Below are 21,196 nucleotides of genomic sequence, written 5' to 3'. Positions count from 1 at the left end.
TTATTATTATTATTATTATTATTATTATTATTATGGAATATCCTTATTCCTCCCCACCACCGAGGATACGCAATTTGTTGTGTAGCCTTTCGTATTTGGAAACGCTAGCTGCAGAACAGTATATAATAATGACAATGATGGCATTTGTTAGGCGCTTACTATGTGCTCTAAGCGCTGGGGAGCTTACAAGGTGATCAGGTGGTCCCACCTGGGGACTCCCAGTCTTCATCCCCATTGTCCAGATGAGGTCACTGAGGCCCAGAGAAGTGAAGTGACTCGCCCAGAGTCACCCAGCTGACAGTCGGCGGGGCCGGGATTTGAACCCGTGACCTCGGACTCCAAAGCCCGGGCTCTTTCTACTGAGCCATGCTGTATTATAATAATAATAATAATAATAATAATAATAATAATAGCATTTATTAAGCGCTTACTATGTGCCAAGCCCTGTTCTAAGCACTGGGGGAATACAAGGTGATCAGGTGGTCCCATGGGGGACTCCCAGTCTTCCTCCCCATTTTCCAGATGAGGGAACTGAGGCCCAGAGAAGTGAAGTGACTTGCCCAGAGTCACCCAGCTGACAGTTGGCGGAGCCGGGATTTGAACCCGTGACCTCGGACTCCAAAGCCCAGGCTCTTTCCACTGAGCCACGCTGCCTAAGAACAATAATAATAATAATAATAATAGCATTTATTAAGCGCTTACTATGGGCATAGCACTGTTCTAAGCGCTGGGGGGATACAAGGTGATTGCCAACTTGTACTTCCCAAGCGCTCAGTACAGTGCTCTGCACACAGTAAGCGCTCAATAAATACGATTGATTGAATGAATGAATGCATCAGGTGGTCCCACGGGGGACTCCCAGTCTTCATCCCCATTTTCCAGATGAGGGAACTGAGGCCCAGAGAAGTGAAGAGACTCGCCCAGAGTCACCCAGCTGACAGTCAGCCGAGCTGGAATTTGAACCCGTGACCTCTGACTCCAAAGCCCGGGCTCTTTCTACTGAGCCACGCTGTACTATAATAATAATAATAATAATAGCATTTATTAAGCGCTTACTATGTGCCAAGCACTGTTCTAAGCACTGGGGGAATACAAGGTGATCAGGTGGTCCCACGGGGGACTCCCAGTCTTCCTCCCCATTTTCCAGATGAGGGAACTGAGGCCCAGAGAAGTGAAGTGACTCGCCCAGAGTCACCCAGCTGACAGTCGGCGGAGCCGGGATTTGAACCCGTGACCTCAGACTCCAAAGCCTGGGCTCTTTCCACTGAGCCATGCTGCATAATAATAATAATAATAATAGTAATAATAGCATTTATTGAGCACTTACTATGGGCAAAGCACTGTTCTAAGTGCTGGGGGGATACAAGGTGATTGCCAACTTGTACTTCCCAAGCGCTCAGTACAGTGCTCTGCACACAGTAAGCGCTCAATAAATACGATTGAATGAATGAATGAATCAGGTGGTCCCACGGGGGACTCCCAGTCTTCCTCCCCATTTTCCAGATGAGGGAACTGAGGCCCAGAGAAGTGAAGTGACTCGCCCAGAGTCACCCAGCTGACAGTCGGCGGGGCCGGGATTTGAACCCGTGACCTCGGACTCCAAAGCCCGGGCGCTTTCCGCTGAGCCACGCCGCTTCCCATTACGCCTCGCTGGGCCCTTGCGGACCGAGCCCGAGCCCGGGGGCCGGAGGGCACTGGGTTCGAATCGCCGCTTGTCGGCTGCGGGACCTCGGGCAAGTCGCTTCACTTTTCTGGGCCTCAGTTCCCCCACCGGAAAAATGGGGGTGAGGACTGTGAGCCCCCCCCGTGGGGCAAGGAGAGTGTCCCAATTAGCCCGTGTCTTCGCCAGCGCTCAGTACAGTGCCTGGCACGTAGTAAGCGCTTAGCAAATGCCACAAAAAGAACCAAACACAAACCCCGGTCCCCGTTCCACGGGGGGCTCGCGATTTGACATCAGCTTTGCGCCATTTCGCCCGACACACAACTTGCGCGCTGGCGAAGCAGCGTGGCTCGGCGGAGAGAGCCCGGGCTTTGGAGTCCGGGGGCCCGGGTTCGAATCTCGGCTCGGCCCCTTGTCAGCCGGGCCAGTCATTTCTCTGGGCCTCGGTTCCCTCAGCTGGAAAACGGGGATGGAGCCCGGGAGCCCCCCGGATCTCCCTGGAACCTCCGCAGCGCTTAGAACAGGGCTTTGCACATAGGAAGCGCTTAATAAATGCCATCATTATTATTATTATTAAAATGGGGATTAAAACTGTGACCCCCCCCGGGACCACCAGATCTCCTTGGAACCTCCGCAGCGCTTAGAACAGTGCTTTGCACATAGGAAGCACTTAATAAATGCCATTATTATTAAAATGGGGATTAAAACTGTGAGCCCCCCATGGGCCCACCGGATCTCCTTGTAAAATTCGCAGCGCTCAGAACAGTGCTTTGCACATAGGAAGCACTTAATAAATGCCATCGTTATTATCATTATTATTATTATTAAAATGGGGATTAAAACTGTGAGCCCCCCGTGGGCCCACCAGATCTCCTTGTGACCTCCACAGCGCTTAGAACAGTGCTTTGCACATAGGAAGCACTTAATAAATGCCATCATCATCATCATCATCATGTCAAAAGAATCAAAATTTGGCCCTGTCATAAGTGCTTTGCACATGGGAAGCGCTTAATAAATGCCATTATTATTATTATTATTATTTAAATGGGGATTAAAACTGTGAGCCCCCCGTGGGCCCACCGGATCTCCTTGTGACCTCCGCAGCGCTTAGAACAGTGCTTTGCACATAGGAAGCGCTTAATAAATGCCATCATCATCATCATCATGTCAAAAGAATCAAAATTTGGCCCTGTCATAAGTGATTTGCACATAGTAAGTGCTTAATAAATGCCATTATTATTATTATATTATTTAAATGGGGATTAAAACTGTGAGCCCCCCGTGGGCCCACCGGATCTCCTTGTGACCTCCGCAGTGCTTAGAACAGTGCTTTGCACATAGGAAGCGCTTAATAAATGCCATCATCATCATCATGTCAAAAGAATCAAAATTTGGCCCTGTCATAAGTGCTTTGCACATAGGAAGCGCTTAATAAATGCCATTATTATTATTATTAAAATGGGGATTAAAACTGTGAGCCCCCCGTGGGCCTACCGGATCACCTTGGAACCTCCGCAGCGCTTAGAACAGTGCTTGGTACATATGAAGCGCTTAATAAATGCCATCATCATCATCATGTCAAAAGAATCAAAATTTGGTCCTGTCATAAGTGCTTTGCACATAGTAAGTGCTTAATAAATGCCATTATTATTATTATTATTATTATTATTATTATTATTATTAAAATGGGGATTAAAACTGTGAGCCCCCTGTGGGACCAGCGGATCTCCTTGTGACCTCCACAGCGCTTAGAACAGTGCTTTGCACATAGGAAGCGCTTAATAAATGCCATCATTATTATTATTATTATTATTATTAAAATGGGGATTAAAACTGTGAGCCTCCCATGGGCCCACCGGATCTCCTTGTGACCTCCGCAGTGCTTAGAACAGTGCTTTGCACATAGGAAGCGCTTAATAAATGCCATCATCATCATCATCATCATCATAATCATCATGTCAAAAGAATCAAAATTTGGCCCTGTCATAAGTGCTTTGCACATAGTAAGCGCTTAATAAATGCCATTATTATTATTATTATTATTATTATTTAAATGGGGATTAAAACTGTGAGCCCCCCATGGGACCACCAGATCTCCTTGTGACCTCCGCAGCGCTTAGAACAGTGCTTTGCACATAGGAAGCGCTTAATAAATGCCATCATCATTATTATTATTAGCATTATTATTAAAACAGGGATTAAAACTGTGAGCCCCCCATGGGCCCACCGGATCTCCTTAGGCCCTCCGCAGTGCTTAGAACAGTGTTTTGCACATAGTAAGTGCTTAATAAATGCCATCATCATCATCATGTCAAAAGAATCAAAATTTGGCCCTGTCATAAGTGCTCTGCACATAGGAAGTGCTTAATAAATGCCATTATTATTATTATTATTTAAATGGGGATTAAAACTGTGAGCCCCCCGGGGACCCACCGGATCTCCTTGGAACCTCCGCAGCACTTAGAACAGTGCTTTGCACATAGGAAGCGCTTAATAAATGCCATCATCATTATTTTTTATTATTATTATTATTATTATTTAAATGGGGATTAAAACTGTGAGCCCCCCGTGGGCCCACCGGATCTCCTTGTGACCTCCGCAGCGCTTAGAACAGTGCTTTGCACATAGGAAGCGCTTAATACATGCCATCAACATCATGTCAAAAGAATCAAAATTTGGCCCTGTCATAAGTGCTTTGCACATAGTAAGCGCTTAATAAATGCCATCATTATTATTATTAGCATTATTATTAAAACAGGGATTAAAACTGTGAGCCCCCCGTGGGCCCACCGGATCTCCTTGTGACCTCCGCAGTGCTCAGAACAGTGCTTTGCACATAGGAAGCGCTTAATCAATGCCATCATTATTATTGTTATTATTAAAATGGGGATTAAAACTGTGAGCCCCCCGTGGGATCACCGGATCTCCTTGTAACCTCCGCAGCGCTTAGAACAGTGCTTTGCACATTGGAAGCAGTTAATAAATGCCATCATCATCATCATCATCATCACGTCAAAAGAATCAAAATTTGGCCCTGTCATAAGTGCTTTGCACACAGTAAGCGCTTAATAAATGCCATTATTATTATTATTAAAATGGGGATTAAAACTGTGAGCCCCCCGTGGGACCAGCGGATCTCCTTGTGACCTCCGCAGCGCTTAGAACAGTGCTTTGCACATAGGAAGTGCTTAATAAATGCCATTATTACTATAATTATTGCCACCGGATCGCTGTGTAACCACTCTGGCGCTTAATAAATGCCATTTTTATCATTATTATTATTATTATTATTATTAAAATGCGGATTAAAACTGTGAGCCCCCCATGGGCCCACCGGATCTCCCTGGACCCTCCTCAGCGCTTAGAACAGTGCTTTGCACATAAGAAGCGCTTAATAAATGCCATTATTACTATTATTATTGGGGATGAAGACCGGGAGCCCCCCGTGGGACCACCGGATCGCTCTGTAACCACTCTGGCGCTTAATAAATGCCATTTTTATCATTATTATTATCATTATTATTAAAATGGGGATTAAAACTGTGAGCCCCCCATGGGCCCACTGGATCTCCCTGGACCCTCCGCAGCGCTTAGAACAGTGCTTTGCACGTAGGAAGCGCTTAATCAATGCCATCATTATTATTATTATTGTTATTATTAAAATGGGGATTAAAACTGTGAGCCCCCCATGGGCCCACCGGATCTCCCTGGAACCTCCACAGTGCTTAGAACAGTGCTTTGCACATAGGAAGCGCTTAATCAATGCCATCATTATTATTATTATTGTTATTATTAAAATGGGGATTAAAACTGTGAGCACCCCATGGGCCCACCGGATCTCCCTGGACCCTCCGCAGCGCTTAGAACAGTGCTTTGCACATAGGAAGCGCTTAATAAATGCCATTATTACTATTATTATTGGGGATGAAGACCGGGAGCCCCCCGTGGGGCCACCGGATCGCTCTGTAACCACTCTGGCGCTTAATAAATGCCATTTTTATCGTTATTATTATCATTGCTATTATTATTATTATTATTAAAATGGGGATTAAAACTGTGAGCCCCCCATGGGCCCACCGGATCTCCCTGGACCCTCCGCAGCGCTTAGAACAGTGCTTTGCACGTAGGAAGCGCTTAATAAATGCCATTATTACTTTAATTATTGGGGCTGAAGACCGGGAGCCCCCCGTGGGGCCACCGGATCGCTCTGTAACCACTCTGGCGCTTAATAAATGCCATTTTTATCATTATTATTATCATTATTCTTATTATTATCATTATTCTTATTCTTATTATTAACAAACTAAGAGAGACTGTACTGCCCATTACAACCTCTAAAAAAAAACACCCCGGAATACTAGCTCCGCCGCAAATAACAGACTGTACATTAAAACAGACGAGCCCGAGCGTATTCGCCGATTGACTTTAAACCGTGAGAAAATCTTGATTTATCGACCCAATAACGATTTGGGGAGGGGGGGAAACCGACAAACCACCGCACAATTTTCCCTGCTCTCGTTTCCGCCGCCCGACCGTTTAGAAACCACTCCGGCTCTTCAACGGTGAAGCGTCCCGTACGTTGACGAGGCCGAATTCGGGAATCTCGGAGCCCGAACGGCCACGTTTCGTCCTCGGAGGGGAAGAATATGAGTCGAAGGGACGCGGGGTTCCCATTTTTGCCCAAGCCCCGGGCCGGGTTTCGAACGCCTACCTTTTCCGCGGACGAACCGGTCAGGACGAAGGTCGAGAAAATGGGAAGCGGGTATTTGGTTTGAGGATCCCAGCATTCTATGGTTGCTCCCATCGGAAGACAGAAGAGGGGTACGGATTCCGACAGCGGGAAGGACTCGTAATCGTCCTCGGGGTATCTGAAAATTAAGCCTGGCGAAAGAAGGAACAAAGGAAAAGGAAAATGAACTAAATAAAAAAAAAAATGCCGACTGGTCGCGTCTTTACAATTCTTTCGATTCAATCACATTTACTGAGCGCTTCCGATGCGCGGAGCACTCCATCCCCCCCATCTTACCTCCTTCCCTCCCCCACAGCACCTGTATATATGTATATATGTTTGTACATATTTATTACTCTATTTATTTATTTTACTTGTACATATCTATTCTATTTATTTGATTTTGTTAGTATGTTTGCTTTTGTTCTCTGTCTCCCCGTTTCAGACTGGGAGCCCACTGCTGGGTAGGGACCGTCTCTATATGTTACCAACTTGGACTTCCCAAGCGCTTAGTACAGTGCTCTGCACACAGTAAGCGCGCAATAAATACGATTGATGATGATGACGATGATTCATGAAGCGCTTACTATGTGCCAAGCACTGTTCTAAGCGCTGGGTCCCGCGGGGGGCTCCCGGTCTTCATCCCCAGTTTCCAGATGAGGGAACTGCGGCCCAGAGAAGTCAAGTGACTCGCCCCAAGTCACCCAGCTGACAATCGGCCGAGCCGGGATTCGAACCCATGACCTCGGGCTCCAAAGCCCGGGCTCCTTCCACCGAGCCACGCTGCTTCCCTATGTGAAATATGGGGGCTCCCGGTCTTCATCCCCATTTTCCAGATGAGGGAACTGAGGCCCAGAGAAGTCAAGTGACTCGCCCCAAGTCACCCAGCTGACAATCGGCCGAGCCAGGATTCGAACCCATGACCTCGGGCTCCAAAGCCCGGGCTCCTTCCACCGAGCCACGCTGCTTCCCTATGTGAAATATGGGGGCTCCCGGTCTTCATCCCCATTTTCCAGATGAGGGAACTGAGGCCCAGAGAAGTCAAGTGACTCGCCCCAAGTCACCCAGCTGACAATCGGCCGAGCCGGGATTCGAACCCATGACCTCGGGCTCCAGAGCCCGGGCTCCTTCCACCGAGCCACGCTGCTTCCCTATGTGAAATATGGGGGCTCCCGGTCTTCATCCCCATTTTCCAGATGAGGGAACTGAGGCCCAGAGAAGTCAAGTGACTCGCCCCAAGTCACCCAGCTGACAATCGGCCGAGCCGGGATTCGAACCCATGACCTCGGGCTCCAGAGCCCGGGCTCCTTCCACCGAGCCACGCTGCTTCCCTATGTGAAATATGGGGGCTCCCGGTCTTCATCCCCATTTTCCAGATGAGGGAACTGAGGCCCAGAGAAGTCAAGTGACTCGCCCCAAGTCACCCAGCTGACAATCGGCCGAGGCGGGATTCGAACCCATGACCTCGGGCTCCAAAGCCCGGGCTCCTTCCACCGAGCCACGCTGCTTCCCTATGTGAAATATGGGGGCTCCTGGTCTTCATCCCCAGTTTCCAGATGAGGGAACTGAGGCCCAGAGAAGTCAAGTGACTCGCCCCAAGTCACCCAGCTGACAATCGGCCGAGCCGGGATTCGAACCCATGACCTCGGGCTCCAAAGCCCGGGCCCCTTCCACCGAGCCACGCTGCTTCTCTATCTGAAATCTGAAATGACTAGTTTCCCACCTGCGAAGTGGATTGAACTAGCGGGGCTCAGTGGAAAGAGCCCGGGCTTTGGAGTCCGAGGTCGCGGGTTCGAATCCCGGCTCCGCCATACGTCTGCTGCGTGACCTCGGGCGGGTCACTTCGCTTCTCCGCGCCTCAGTGACCTCATCGGGAAAACGGGGATGAAGACGGCGAGCCCCACGTGGGACCGCCCGATCACCTTGTGTCCCCCCCAGCGCTTAGAACAGTGCTCGGCACATAGTAAGCGCTTAACAAATACCATCATTATTATCATTATTATCCCATTTGTTAGTATAAATCTCTCTGGCCTGAGAACAACATCGGCATTTTCCGTCCTGCCCGAAGTACGTCTTTGCTCTGAGGAATTCGGGAGGATCGGAATCACCTTCTCCTCCGTAAAATAACATTCTGGCCACGTGGCTCAGTGGGAAAGAGCCCGGGCTTTGGAGCCCGAGGTCGCGGGTTCGAATCCCGGCTCCGCCGACTGTCAGCTGGGGGACTTTGGGCGAGTCATCTCACCTCTCTGGGCCTCAGTGACCTCATCTGGAAAATGGGGATGAAGACGGTGGGCCCCCCGTGAGACCGCCTGATCACCTTGTAAGCTCCCCAGCGCTTAGTACAGTGCTTGGCACGTAGTAAGCGCTGAATAAATGCCATTACTAACCACGACGCTCGACTAACCCCCCGGTCTCCGCCGCTAACGGCATTTCTTCCGCTCTCGGGAACGCCACTGTGGCTTCTTTTGAGATTTTTAATGACAAATCTCCCCGCTGCCTTTTAACGCCCCCGTAAAGAGGGACGTAACGACAGTTTTGAGATTTTTAATGACAAATCTCCCCGCTGCCCTTTAACGCCCACGAAAAGCTCACCGCTGCCTTTTAACGCCCACGTAAAGAGGGCTGTAACGACATTTTTGAGATTTTTAATGACAATTCTCACCGCTGCCTTTTAACAGACACGTAGAGAGGGACGTAACGACACTATTGAGATTTTTAACGACAAATCTCACGGCTGCCTTTTAATACACACGTAAAGAAGGACATAACGACAGTTTTGAGATTTCTAATAACAAATCTCCCCGCTGCCTTTTAACGCCCACGTAAAGAGGGACGTAACGACATTTTTGAGATTTTTAATGACAAATCTCACCGCTGCCTTTTAACGCACACGTAGAGAGGGACGTAACGACATTTTTAAGATTTTTAATGACAAATCTCCCCGCTGCCTTTTAACGCACACGTAGAGAGGGACGTAATGACATTTTTGATATTTTTAATGACAAATCTCCCTGCTGCCTTTTAACGCACACGTCGAGAGGGACGTAACAACATTTTTGAGATTTTTAACGTCCAATCTCACCGTTGCCTTTTAACGCCCACGTAGAGAGGGACGTAACGACACTTTTGAGATTTTTAATGACAAATCTCACCGCTGCCTTTCAACGCCCACGTAAAGAGGGACGTAACGACAGTTTTGAGATTTTTAATGACAAATCTCACGGCTGCCTTTTAATGCACACGTAAAGAGGGACGTAATGATATTTTTGAGATTTTTAATGACAAATCTCACCGCTGCCTTTTAACACCCACGCAAAGAGGGACGTAATGACATTTTTGAGATTTTTAACGACAAATCTCACCGCTGCCTTTTAACGCCCACGTAAAGAGGGCTGTAACGGCATTTTTGAGATTTTTAATGACAAATCTCACGGCTGCCTTTTAATACACACGTAAAGAGGGACGTAACGACAGTTTTGAGATTTCTAATGACAAATCTCCCCGCTGCCTTTCAACGCCCACGTAGAGAGGGACGTAACGACATTTTTGAGATTTCTAATGACAAATCTCCCCACTGCCTTTTAACACCCAAGCAAAGAGGGACGTAACGACAGTTTTGAGATTTTTAATGACAAATCTCACCGCTGCCTTTTAACGCACACGTAGGGAGGGACGTAACGACATTTTTGAGATTTCTAATGACAAACCTCCCCACTGCCTTTTAACGCACACGTAGAGAGGGACGTAATGACATTTTTGAGATTTTTAATGACAAATCTCACCGCTGCCCTTTAACGGACATGCAAAGAGGGACGCAACGACACTTTTGAGATTTTTAATGACAAATCTCCCCACATCCTTTTAACACACATGTAGAGAGGGACGTAATGACAGTTTTGAGATTTTTAATGACAAATCTCACCATTGCCTTTTAACGTACACGTAAAGAGGGACGTAACGACATTTTTGAGATTTCTAATGACAAATCTCCCCGCTGCCTTTTAACGCCCACGTAGAGAGGGACGTAACGACAGTTTTGAGATTTCTAACGACAAATCTCCCCGCTGCCTTTTAACGGACACGTAAAGAGGGACGTAACGACAGTTTTGAGATTTCTAATGACAAATCTCCCCGCTGCCTTTTAACGAACACGTAAAGATGGATGTGACGACGCCTTCCGAACGGCACCAGGAGGACGATTTCTCAAACGACTTACCCGCTTTATAGGCGATTGAGTTGGACGCCGGCACGGACTTCTTATAACACAGAAACACACTGGAGCCCCACTGAAAAGGACAAGTGAGAAGATCAGAAACGGGTAACGGGGTCAAATTCGTTCAGCCGTATTGATTGGGCGCTTACTGCGCGCGCGGAGCACTGTACTAAACGCTCGTGAAACCGCGCAGGGCCTGGACCGCGGGGTATTTTAATCCACCGACGTGACCGCTGAGAAAAAATAATCAACTCTATTCTCCGGTGGGCAAATGGAGCCGATCACCACCTTTCTTACGCGCAGGAAAGTTTATTTCCAACGTCCAAAACGTTACTGTCAATTCTACCGGAGAAGCGGCGTGGCTCGGTGGGAAGAGCCCGGGGCTCGGGAGTCGGAGGTCGTGGGTTCTAATCCCGGCTCCGCCACACGGCAGCTGTGTGACCTTGGGTAAGTCACTTCGCTTCTCTGGGCCTCGGTTCCCTCATCTGGAAAATGGGGGTGAAGACCGGGAGGCCCCCCCGGGGGACCGCCTGGTATCCCCCCCAGCGCTCAGAACAGTGCTTTGCCCACAGTAAGCGCTGAACGAATACCATCATCATCATATTATTATTATAATCGTACTTATCGAGCGCTTACAGTGCGCAGGGTGCTGTACTAAGCGCTCGATCCGAATGATAGCCGAGTCCCGAGATCTCCCTTTTAAGCGCCCAATGTGCCAGGCGGTGACTTGCCCACGGCTGAAAAGCGGCAGAGCCAGGATTTGAACCCATGACCTCTGACTCCCAAGCCCGGGCTCTTTCCACTGAGCCACGCTGACTGTGTGCGGAGCACTGTACTAAGCGCTTGGAAAGTACAATTGGGCAACAGAGGGTACAGTCCCCACCCAACAAGGGGCTCGCAGTCTAGAAGGGGGAGACGGACAACAAAACAGGTGGAGAAGCAGCGGGGCTCCGTGGAAAGAGCCCGGGCTTGGGAGTCGGAGGTCACGGGTTCAAATCCCGACTCCGCCACTTGTCAGCTGGGTGACTTTGGGCTTCAAGACCGTGAGCCCGCTGTCGGGTAGGGACCGTTTCTATATGTTACCAACCTGTACTTCCCGAGCGCTTAGTACAGCGCTCTGCACACAGTAAGCGCTCAGTAAATACGACTGAATGAATGAATTTATTACTCTATTTATTTATCTATTTTACTTGTACATCTTTATTCTATTTATTTGGTTTATATGTTTGTTTCGTTGTCCGTCTCCCCCTTCTAGACCGTGAGCCCGCTGGCGGGTAGGGACCGGCTCTAGATGTTGCCGACTGGACTTCCCAAGCGCTTGGTACAGCGCTCTGCACACAGTAAGCGCTCAATAAATACGACTGAATAAATGAATTTATTACTATTTATTTATTTTACTTGTACATCTTTATTCTATTTATTTTATTTGGTTTATATGTTCTGTATTGTCATCTGTCTCCCCCTTCTAGACCGTGAGGCCGCTGTCGGGTAGGGATCATCTCTAGATGTTGCCGACTTGGAGTTCCCGAGCGCTTAGTACAGCGCTCTGCACACAGTAAGTGCTCAATAAATACAATTGAATGAATTTATTACTCTATTTTACTTGTACATCTTTATTCTATTTCTTTTATTTGGTTAATATGTTTTGTTTTGTCATCTGTCTCCCCCTTCTAGACCGTGAGCCCGCCGTCGGGTAGGGACCGGCTCTAGATGTTGCCGACTTGGACTGCCCAAGCGTTTAGTACAGCGCTCTGCACACAGTAAGCGCTCAATAAATATGATTGAATAAATGAATTTATTACTATTTATTTATTTTACTTGTACATCTTTATTCTATTTATTTTATTTGGTTTCTACGTTTTGTTTTGTCGTCCGTCTCCCCCTTCTAGACTGTGAGCCTGCTGGCAGGTGGGGACCGTCTCTAGGTGTTGCCGACTCGGACTTCCCAAGCGCGCTTAATACAGCGCTCTGCACACAGTAAGCGCTCAATAAATACGATTGAATGAATGAATTTATTACTCTATTTTACTTGTACATCTTCTATTTATTTTATTTGGTTTATATGTTTGGTTTTGTCGTCCGTCTCCCCCTTCTAGACCGGGAGCCCGCTGGCAGGTAGGGACCGGCTCTAGATGTTGCCGACTTGGACTTCCCAAATGCGCTTAATACAGCGCTCTGCACACAGTAAGCACTCAATAAATACTGAATGAATGAATTTATTACTCTATTTATTGTACTTGTACATCTTTATTCTATTTATTTTATTTTGTTAATATGTTTTGTTTTGTTGTCTGTCTCCCCCTTCTAGACCGTGAGCCCGCTGGCGGGTGGGGACCGTCCCTCTATGCTGCCAACTCGGACTTCCCAAGCGCTTAGTACAGTGCTCTGCACACAGTAAGCGCTCAATAAATACGATTGAATGAATGAACTTATTACTCTATTTTACTCGTACATCTTCTATTTATTTCTTGGTTTATATGTTTTATTTTGTCGTCCGCCTCCCCCTTCTACACCGTGAGCCCGCTGGCGGGTAGGGACCGCCTCTCTCTGCTGCCAAGCGCTTAGCCCAGCGCTCTGCACGCGGGAAGCGCTCAATAAATACGACTGAATGAATGAATGAATTCGGTTTATCTGCACGCAGGAAGCGCTCAATAAATACGATTGAATGAATGAGTGAATGAATGAATTTGGTTTATATGTTTTGTTTTGTCGTCCGTCTCCCCCTTCTAGCCCGCTGGCGGGTAGGGACCGCCTCACTCTGTTGCCAAGCGCTTAGCCCAGCGCTCTGCACGCGGGAAGCGCTCAATAAATACGAATGAATGAATGAATGAATGAATTTGGTTTATATGTTTTGTTTTGTCGTCCGTCTCCCCCTTCTAGACCGGGAGCCCGCTGGCGGGTAGGGACCGGCTCTATGTGTTGCCAAGCGCTTAGCCCAGCGCTCTGCACGCGGGAAGCGCTCAGTAAATACGACTGAATGAATGAATGAATTTGATTTGTCTGCACGCAGGAAGTGCTCAATAAATACGATTGAATGAATGAATGAATGAATGAATTTGGTTTATATGTCTTGTTTTGTCGTCCGTCTCCCCCTTCTAGCCCGCTGGCGGGTAGGGACCGGCTCTCTCTGTTGCCAAGCGCTTAGCCCAGCGCTCTGCACGCGGGAAGCGCTCAATAAATACGATTGAATGAATGAATGAATGAATTTGGTTTATATGTTTTGTTTTGTCGTCCGCCTCCCCCTTCTAGACCGGGAGCCCGCTGGCGGGTAGGGACCGGCTCTCTCTGCTGCCAAGCGCTTAGCCCAGCGCTCTGCACGCGGGAAGCGCTCAGTAAATACGACTGAATGAATGAATGAATTTGATTTGTCTGCACGCAGGAAGTGCTCAATAAATACGATTGAATGAATGAATGAATTTGGTTTATATGTCTTGTTTTGTCGTCCGTCTCCCCCTTCTAGCCCGCTGGCGGGTAGGGACCGGCTCTCTCTGTTGCCAAGCGCTTAGCCCAGCGCTCTGCACGCGGGAAGCGCTCAATAAATACGATTGAATGAATGAATGAATGAATTTGGTTTATACGTTTTGTTTTGTCGTCCGTCTCCCCCTTCCAGACCGGGAGCCCGCTGGCGGGTAGGGACCGGCTCTATGTGTTGCCAAGCGCTTAGCCCAGCGCTCTGCACGCGGGAAGCGCTCAGTAAATACGACTGAATGAATGAATGAATTTGATTTGTCTGCACGCAGGAAGTGCTCAATAAATACGATTGAATGAATGAATAAATGAATGAATGAATTTGGTTTATATGTTTTGTTTTGTCGTCCGTCTCCCCCTTCCAGACCGGGAGCCCGCTGGCGGGTAGGGACCGGCTCTATGTGTTGCCAAGCGCTTAGCCCAGCGCTCTGCACGCGGGAAGCGCTCAGTAAATACGACTGAATGAATGAATGAATTTGATTTGTCTGCACGCAGGAAGTGCTCAATAAATACGATTGAATGAATGAGTGAATGAATTAATTTGGTTTATATAATAATAATAATAATGATGGCATTTATTAAGCGCTTACTATGTGCAAAGCACTGTTTTGTTTTGTCGTCCGTCTCCCCCTTCTAGCCCGCTGGCGGGTAGGGACCGCCTCTCTCTGCTGCCAAGCGCTTAGCCCAGCGCTCTGCACGCGGGAAAGCGCTCAATAAATCCGATCGCCTGAGCGAATGAATGAATGAACGAATGAATGAATGAATGACAAATCCCCCTCACCATTCCGCAGTTCAGATTCTTCTCGACTTTGCAGAACGTGTGGGGCGGCATTTCCCCTTTGCTGGTCACGATGACGCAGATGTCGGTGACGGCCAAGGAATTCTGCGGCCTGACCGGGGGGGCCCTGCGGTACGTGATGAAGATCCGCTGGGAAGTGGCGGAGCTGTTGTTGACGTTGGCGCACCGGCCGTACGGGGTGGCTTGGATCACCTCGCAGCCCGAGATGAGCCGCTCCTTCCCCTCGTACAGGACGCTACGGGGAGAAAATGGGGCGGGGGGAGAAGAAAGACGGCGGTGGCGTTGGCCGGCTTGGCGTTGCTTTCCGCTCCGCCGGGACGGACGCCTCCGCTCCGGCTTTCCCGAAGGCCCCGGCGGTAACTGTGTGACGCCCACGGTCGCGTTCGCTTATCGCATCCGTGATCATTAATTCGCGCTAAACCATTATTTTAATCATCGTCCGAATAACGAATCACTAAACGACTCGTTTATGGATGAATTCATACAACGAATGCACGCTGGCTGTTCTATGACAAGAAAATGAATCATTAAACGACTCTATTAATGAATTCATACAACGAATGCACGCTGACTGTTCTACAGTAATAATAATTTATAATAATACATTATATATAATTTATATATAAGTATATATATAATTATAATTATATATATTATAATAATAATAATTTCTTAAGCGCTTACTATGTGCAGAGCACTGTTCTAAGCGCTGGGGAGGTTCCAAGGTGATCAGGTGGTCCCACGGGGGGGCTCACATCTTCATCCCCACTTGACAGATGAGGGAACTGAGGCCCAGAGAATCAATCAATCAATCGCATTTATTGAGCGCTTACTGTGTGCAGAGCACAGTACTAAGCACTTGGGAATTTGTACTTCCCAAGCACTTAGTACAGTGCTCTGCACATAGTAAGCGCTCGATAAATACGATTGATTGACTGATTGATTGATTGGGAAGTACAAGTTGGCAACATATAGGGACGGTCCCTATCCAACAGTGGGCTCACAGTCTAAAAGGGGGAAGTGAAGTGACTTGCCCAAAGTCACACAGCTGACAGTGGGCGGAGCCAGGATTTGAACCCACGACCTCGGACTCCAAAGCCCGGGCTCTTGCCACTGAGCCACGCTGCTATTTATTGTGCTCATGCTGAGGAGCAGCGTGGCTCAGTGGAAAGAGCCCGGGGTCATGGGTTCGGGTCCTGGCCCCGCCACGTGCCTGCGGTGCGACCTTGGGCCGGTCACTTCACTCCTCTGAGCCTCAGTGACCTCATCTGGAAAATGGGGATGAAGCCTGGGAGCCCCACGGGGGACGGCTTGATCACCCTGTATCCCCTCCCAGCGCTTAGAACAATCAATCGTATTTATTGAGCGCTTACTGTGTGCAGAGCACTGGACTAAGCGCTGGGGAAGTACAAGTTGGCAACATATAGAGGCGGTCCCTACCCGACAGTGGGCTCACAGTCTAGACCAGTGTTTTGCACATAGTAAGCGCTTAACAAATGCCATTATTATTATTATTATTATTATTTTTATGTGCATCTAGCTTCCTATCTGTTCCGACAACTTGACACCCGTCCCCGTGTTCTGTTTCGTCGCCCGTCTCCCCCCTCTAGCCCGTGGGCCCGTCGTCGGGTGGGGACCGTCTCTATGTTGCCAACTTGGACTTCCCAAGCGCTTAGTACAGTGCTCTGCACACAGGAAGCGCTCAATAAATACGACCGATTGATTGCCCGGCTCTAGCTGTCGCCGACTTGGACTTCCCAAGCACTCGGCACGCAGGGCAGACGGCGACGTCACTCCCGGGATACGGGCGGCCTCCGGCGTGACCCTGGGCAAGTCATTTCACCCCAACAAATACGATCGAAGGAAGGAACGAACGAACGAACCGCTTCCTCCGGGCCAAGTGCACAGTCGGAAAGGAGAGCGGGGCCGCTCGTCCGCTTTGGAAAGACGAGGAAACCGAGGCACGGGGGAGGTTCAATGACTTGCCCAGGGTCACACCGGAGGCCACCTGTATTGCGTGAGTGAAATCGCCATTCTCCCTCCCCTAAACTGCGCTCCGGGGACGGGATCTGATCCGCTTACTACCGTCATTCCAGTGCTTAACACGCAGCGCCTGCTTAATGACGCCGTGCGGCCGCGGCTCAGTGGCAAGAGCCCGGGCTCGGGAGTCCGAGGTCCCGGGTTCGAATCCCGGCTCCGCCGGGCGACTCCGGGCAAGTCGCTCCGCTTCTCCGGGCCTCGGTTGACCTCATCTGGAAAATGGGGATGAAGACCGGGAGCCCCCCCGTGGGACCACCTGATCACCCTGGAACCTCCCCAGCGACGGTGCTTTGCGCACAGTAGGCGCTTAACCAATACCATCGTTATTGTAATTAATACTATTATATTAATATAATAGTGGCACGCAATAATATATAATATTAATATATAGCGGCATCGTGGCGACAGATGTTGCAAAGATATCACCGGAATGGACGTTTTTTATAACAAAAAGGGAGTCGTCCGTCTGTCAGAAGACCGTTTCCCACGCTTGCCTCCCGTGTATTTATTTTCTGCCACTTTCCGGGATTTGACGGAGCAAAATAACGGAAGCGCTGAACGTTTCCCCCCTCGCGGGGTCACGGCCGGAGAGCGGCCGGCACTCCGCCGGTCTCGACTACGGGAGCGGGCCCACCCGTGCCGCTCCCGGCGCGGCGGGCGGAAGAGTCGCAGCTCCCCGGGAGGAGACTCGCGTTTCCCGCTTCCGGGTTCTGACCGGGAAAACCCCACGGACACGCCACCGGAACGACCGCGGACGGGAGCGGGGCGCGCCGGGAGAGGCGGGCCCGTGGCGGCGCTCCGGGCCGGACGCGGCTCGACGGCTTCAGGCGACCATGACAACTGTGTGCTTCATTATACTAAGGCTGAGGAAGCCCTACTACATCTCATAATAATAGCGACTTATTAAGCGCTTACTATGGGCCCAGCACTGTTCTAAGCGCTTAGCCCAGTGCTCCGCGCACAGTAAGCGCCCAATAAATACGACTGAATGAATGAACGGGGGGGGGGCCACAGGGTGATCGGGCGGCCCCACGGGGGGCTCCCGGCCTCCATCCCCGTTTTCCAGATGAGGCCGCCGAGGCCCGGAGAAGGGCAGCGACTCGCCCGGCGGACGGGGCCGGGGATTCGAACCCGCGACCTCGGACGCCTCCCGCTGGGCCACGCTGCTTCTCCGATGGCGACCGACCGCGCCTCGCCCTCCCACTTCGCCGTCGGGCGGCCCGGTCCCGATCCGCCGCTCCCTCCTGGAGACACGGCGCGAGGCGGGGGGGAAAACCGGGCGGCCGGCGGGATCACGGGCCGGCAGGCGGGCGCCCCCGCTTCGGCCGGGAAAGCGCCGCCCTTACCCGATGTCGGTCAGCGGCGGCTTGTCCCTGCCCCGCTTGTAGCACAGGAAAAGCTCCGGGCTCTTCAGGCTCCCGTAGTTGAGGTTGGCCTGGAGCGCCATCGGCGTGGCTTCGACGCACGTGTAGCCTTCGGGCACGGTCTCCCCGGCGGACTTGATGATGACGGCCAGGTCCGTGATGGGAGCCTTGGGGCCGGCGGACCTGGCGTCCGAGCGGCTCCCCTCCTGCTCCAGCACCGCCGACGTGTCCGTGAGGCCCGCTACCACGAAGTAGTCCGTCACTCGCGGGCCCTTGTCGTCCATCGTGCTCGCCGCTTCCTGGGAGAGGGGCGGGAATTTGGAAAAAAGGGCGACGGGAACGCCCTTGCGTTATTCTCCGGGCCTCGGTCCCCGCGCCTGGGGAGCGGGGACCAAGGCCGGGAGCCCGGCACCTAGTGAGCGCTCAATCAGGGCCATTATTACGTTCGGGGTGAAACTCGCTCAACTCCGCCCCGCGCGCGGGGCTGTTCGGGAAAACCCGCCCGAAACTGGCCGAGGAAGGGAAACGTTTATCGCGTCTTTTGCGGCCTCGGCGACGGTATCCGCGCGGGAATGCCGGGGGAGTGCGCCACGGTCGGGTCGGTCGGCCCGTTCCCACAGCGACCTTGACGATGGAGACGGGCTCTACCGGCTTTCCTTCTATTTCTTCTGATAATAACAATAATAATGGCGCCGTTTATTAAGCGCCTACTGTGGCAATAAGTCAGATACGCATCCTTTCCCGTTACGCTGTATTTTTTTCATAGCGAAGCCTTAGAGCGCGCGGGATGCAATTTCAAGATCGTGGAACTCTGTGACCAATTAAATAATAATAATAGTAAGGGCATTTATTAAGCGCTTACTACGTGCCAAGCGCCATTCTCAGCGCTGGGGAGGTGGCAAGGCGATCAGGTGGTCCCCCAGGGGGCTCAAAGTCTTAATCCCCATTCGACAGATGAGGGAACTGAGGCCCGGAGAATAATAATAATAATAATAATAAAGGCATTTATTAAGCGCTTACTATGTGCCAAGCACCATTCTAAGCGCTGGGGAGGTTACAAGGCAATCAGGTGGTCCGGGGGGGGGGGGGGGGGGGGGCTCCCAGTCTTCATCCCCATTTTCCGGATGAGGTCACTGAGGCCCGGAGAAGCGAAGCGACTCGCCCCAAGTCACCCAGCTGCCAAGCGGCAGAGGCGGCATTTGAACCCGCGACCTTCTCGATAGATATTTCCAACATAGTTTTGCTGCTGGCATTAAGTCAGATTCACATCCTTTCCCGTTACGCTTTATTTTTTTAATAGTGAAGCCTTAGAGCTCTCGGGATGTAATTTCAAGATCATGGAACTCTGTGACCAACTAAATAATAATAATAACAATAATAATAATAATAATAATAATAATGGCATTTATTATGCGCTTACTATGTGCCAAGCGCCGTTCTCAGAGCTGGGGAGGTGACAAGGCGATCCGGTGGTCCCCACGGCGGGGGGGCCTCAAAGTCTTCATCCCCATTTTCCAGATGAGGTCACTGAGGCCCAGAGAAGCGAAGCGACTCGCCCCAAGTCACTCAGGTGCCAAGCGGCGGAGGTGGGATTTGAACCCGCGACCTTCTCGATAGATATTTCCAACATAGCTTTGCTGTTGGCAATAAGTCAGATTCACATCCTTTCCCGTTACGCTTTATTTTTTTAATAGTGAAGCCTCAGAGCACTCGGGATGTAATTTCAAGATCGTGGAACTCTGTGACCAATTAAATAATAATAATGATAATGGCATTTATTAAGCGCTTACTATGTGCCAAGCACCGTTCTCAGCGCTGGGGAGGTGACAGAGTGATCAGGTGGTCCCAGGGGGGGCTCGTGGCCTTCATCCCCATTTTCCAGATGAGGTCACTGAGGCCCGGAGAAGCGAAGCGACTCGCCCCAAGTCACCCAGCTGCCAAGCGGCGGAGGCGGCATTTGAACCCGTGACCTTCTCGATAATAATAATAATAATAATGACATTTATTAAGCGCTTACTATGTGCAAAGCACTGTTCTAAGCGCTGGGGAGTTTACAAGGTGATCAGGTTATCCCACGTGGGGCTCACAGTCTTAATTCCCATTTTCCAGATGAGGGAACTGAGGCCCAGAGAAGTGAAGTGACTTGCCCAAAGTCACACAGCCGACAAGTGGGGGAACCGGGGTTTGAACCCATGACCTCTGACTCCAAAGCCCAGGCTCTTTCGCTGCTGGCAATAAGTCAGATACACATCCTTTCCCGTTACGCTTTATTTTCTTTTAATAGTGAAGCCTTAGAGCTATCGGGATGTAATTTCAAGATCGTGGAACTCTGTGACCAATTAAATAATAATAATAATAATGGCATTTATTAAGCGCTTACTATGTGCCAAACGCTGGGGACGTGACAAGGTGATCAGGTGGTCCCCCGGGGGGCTCAAAGTCTTAATCCCCATTTGACAGATGAGGGAACTGAGGCCCGGAGAATAATAATTATGTTGGTATTTGTTAAGCACTTACTATGTGTAAAGCATTCATTCATTCATTCATTCATTCAATCGTATTTATTGAGTGCTTACTGTGTGCAGAGCACTGTACTAAGCGCTTGGGAAGTACAAGTTGGGAACATATAAGCGCTGGGGAGGTGACAAGGTGATCAGGTTGGCCCACGGGGGGTTCACAATTTTAATCCCCATTTTCCAGATGAGGTAACTGAGGCACAGAGAAGTGAAGCGACTTGCCCAGAGTCACACAGCTGGTGTGGGCGGGCTTTGAACCCGCGACCTCGGCCTCCAAAGCCCGGGCTCTTTCCACTGAGCCCCGCTGCCTCTCTAAATCCCTCAGATTCACCCTCCGAGAACACTTGGGCAGGTCAGAAAGAGTGGGAAATGCGCATGGGACGAAAGAAATGAACTCCAACTCCTGC

At 50.1% G+C, this 21,196-nt stretch overlaps 1 protein-coding gene across 3 annotated transcripts in view; it reads right to left on the bottom strand.

Annotated features, from left to right (window-relative positions):
- The window catches only part of DENND4C (DENN domain containing 4C), a 164,963-nt gene that overhangs the window by 118,932 nt on the left and 24,835 nt on the right, over nt 1–21,196 (bottom strand). For all 3 annotated transcript variants that reach the window (XM_038770216.1, XM_038770217.1, XM_038770218.1), the window contains exons 2-5: nt 18,256–18,572; nt 14,852–15,104; nt 10,606–10,675; nt 6,372–6,541 (exon numbers count right to left, since the gene is read on the bottom strand). In XM_038770216.1, the coding sequence (XP_038626144.1) occupies nt 6,372–6,541; nt 10,606–10,675; nt 14,852–15,104; nt 18,256–18,557 (795 nt within the window). In that variant the 5' untranslated portion in view covers nt 18,558–18,572. The remainder of the gene's footprint in view (nt 1–6,371; nt 6,542–10,605; nt 10,676–14,851; nt 15,105–18,255; nt 18,573–21,196) is intronic.

This window comes from Tachyglossus aculeatus, chromosome X3 (genome assembly GCF_015852505.1).
Source record: "Tachyglossus aculeatus isolate mTacAcu1 chromosome X3, mTacAcu1.pri, whole genome shotgun sequence".
In the NCBI taxonomy this organism is placed as follows: domain Eukaryota; kingdom Metazoa; phylum Chordata; class Mammalia; order Monotremata; family Tachyglossidae; genus Tachyglossus; species Tachyglossus aculeatus.
Note: the sequence above shows the minus strand (reverse complement) of the source record. Positions and strands in the feature narration are given on the sequence as shown.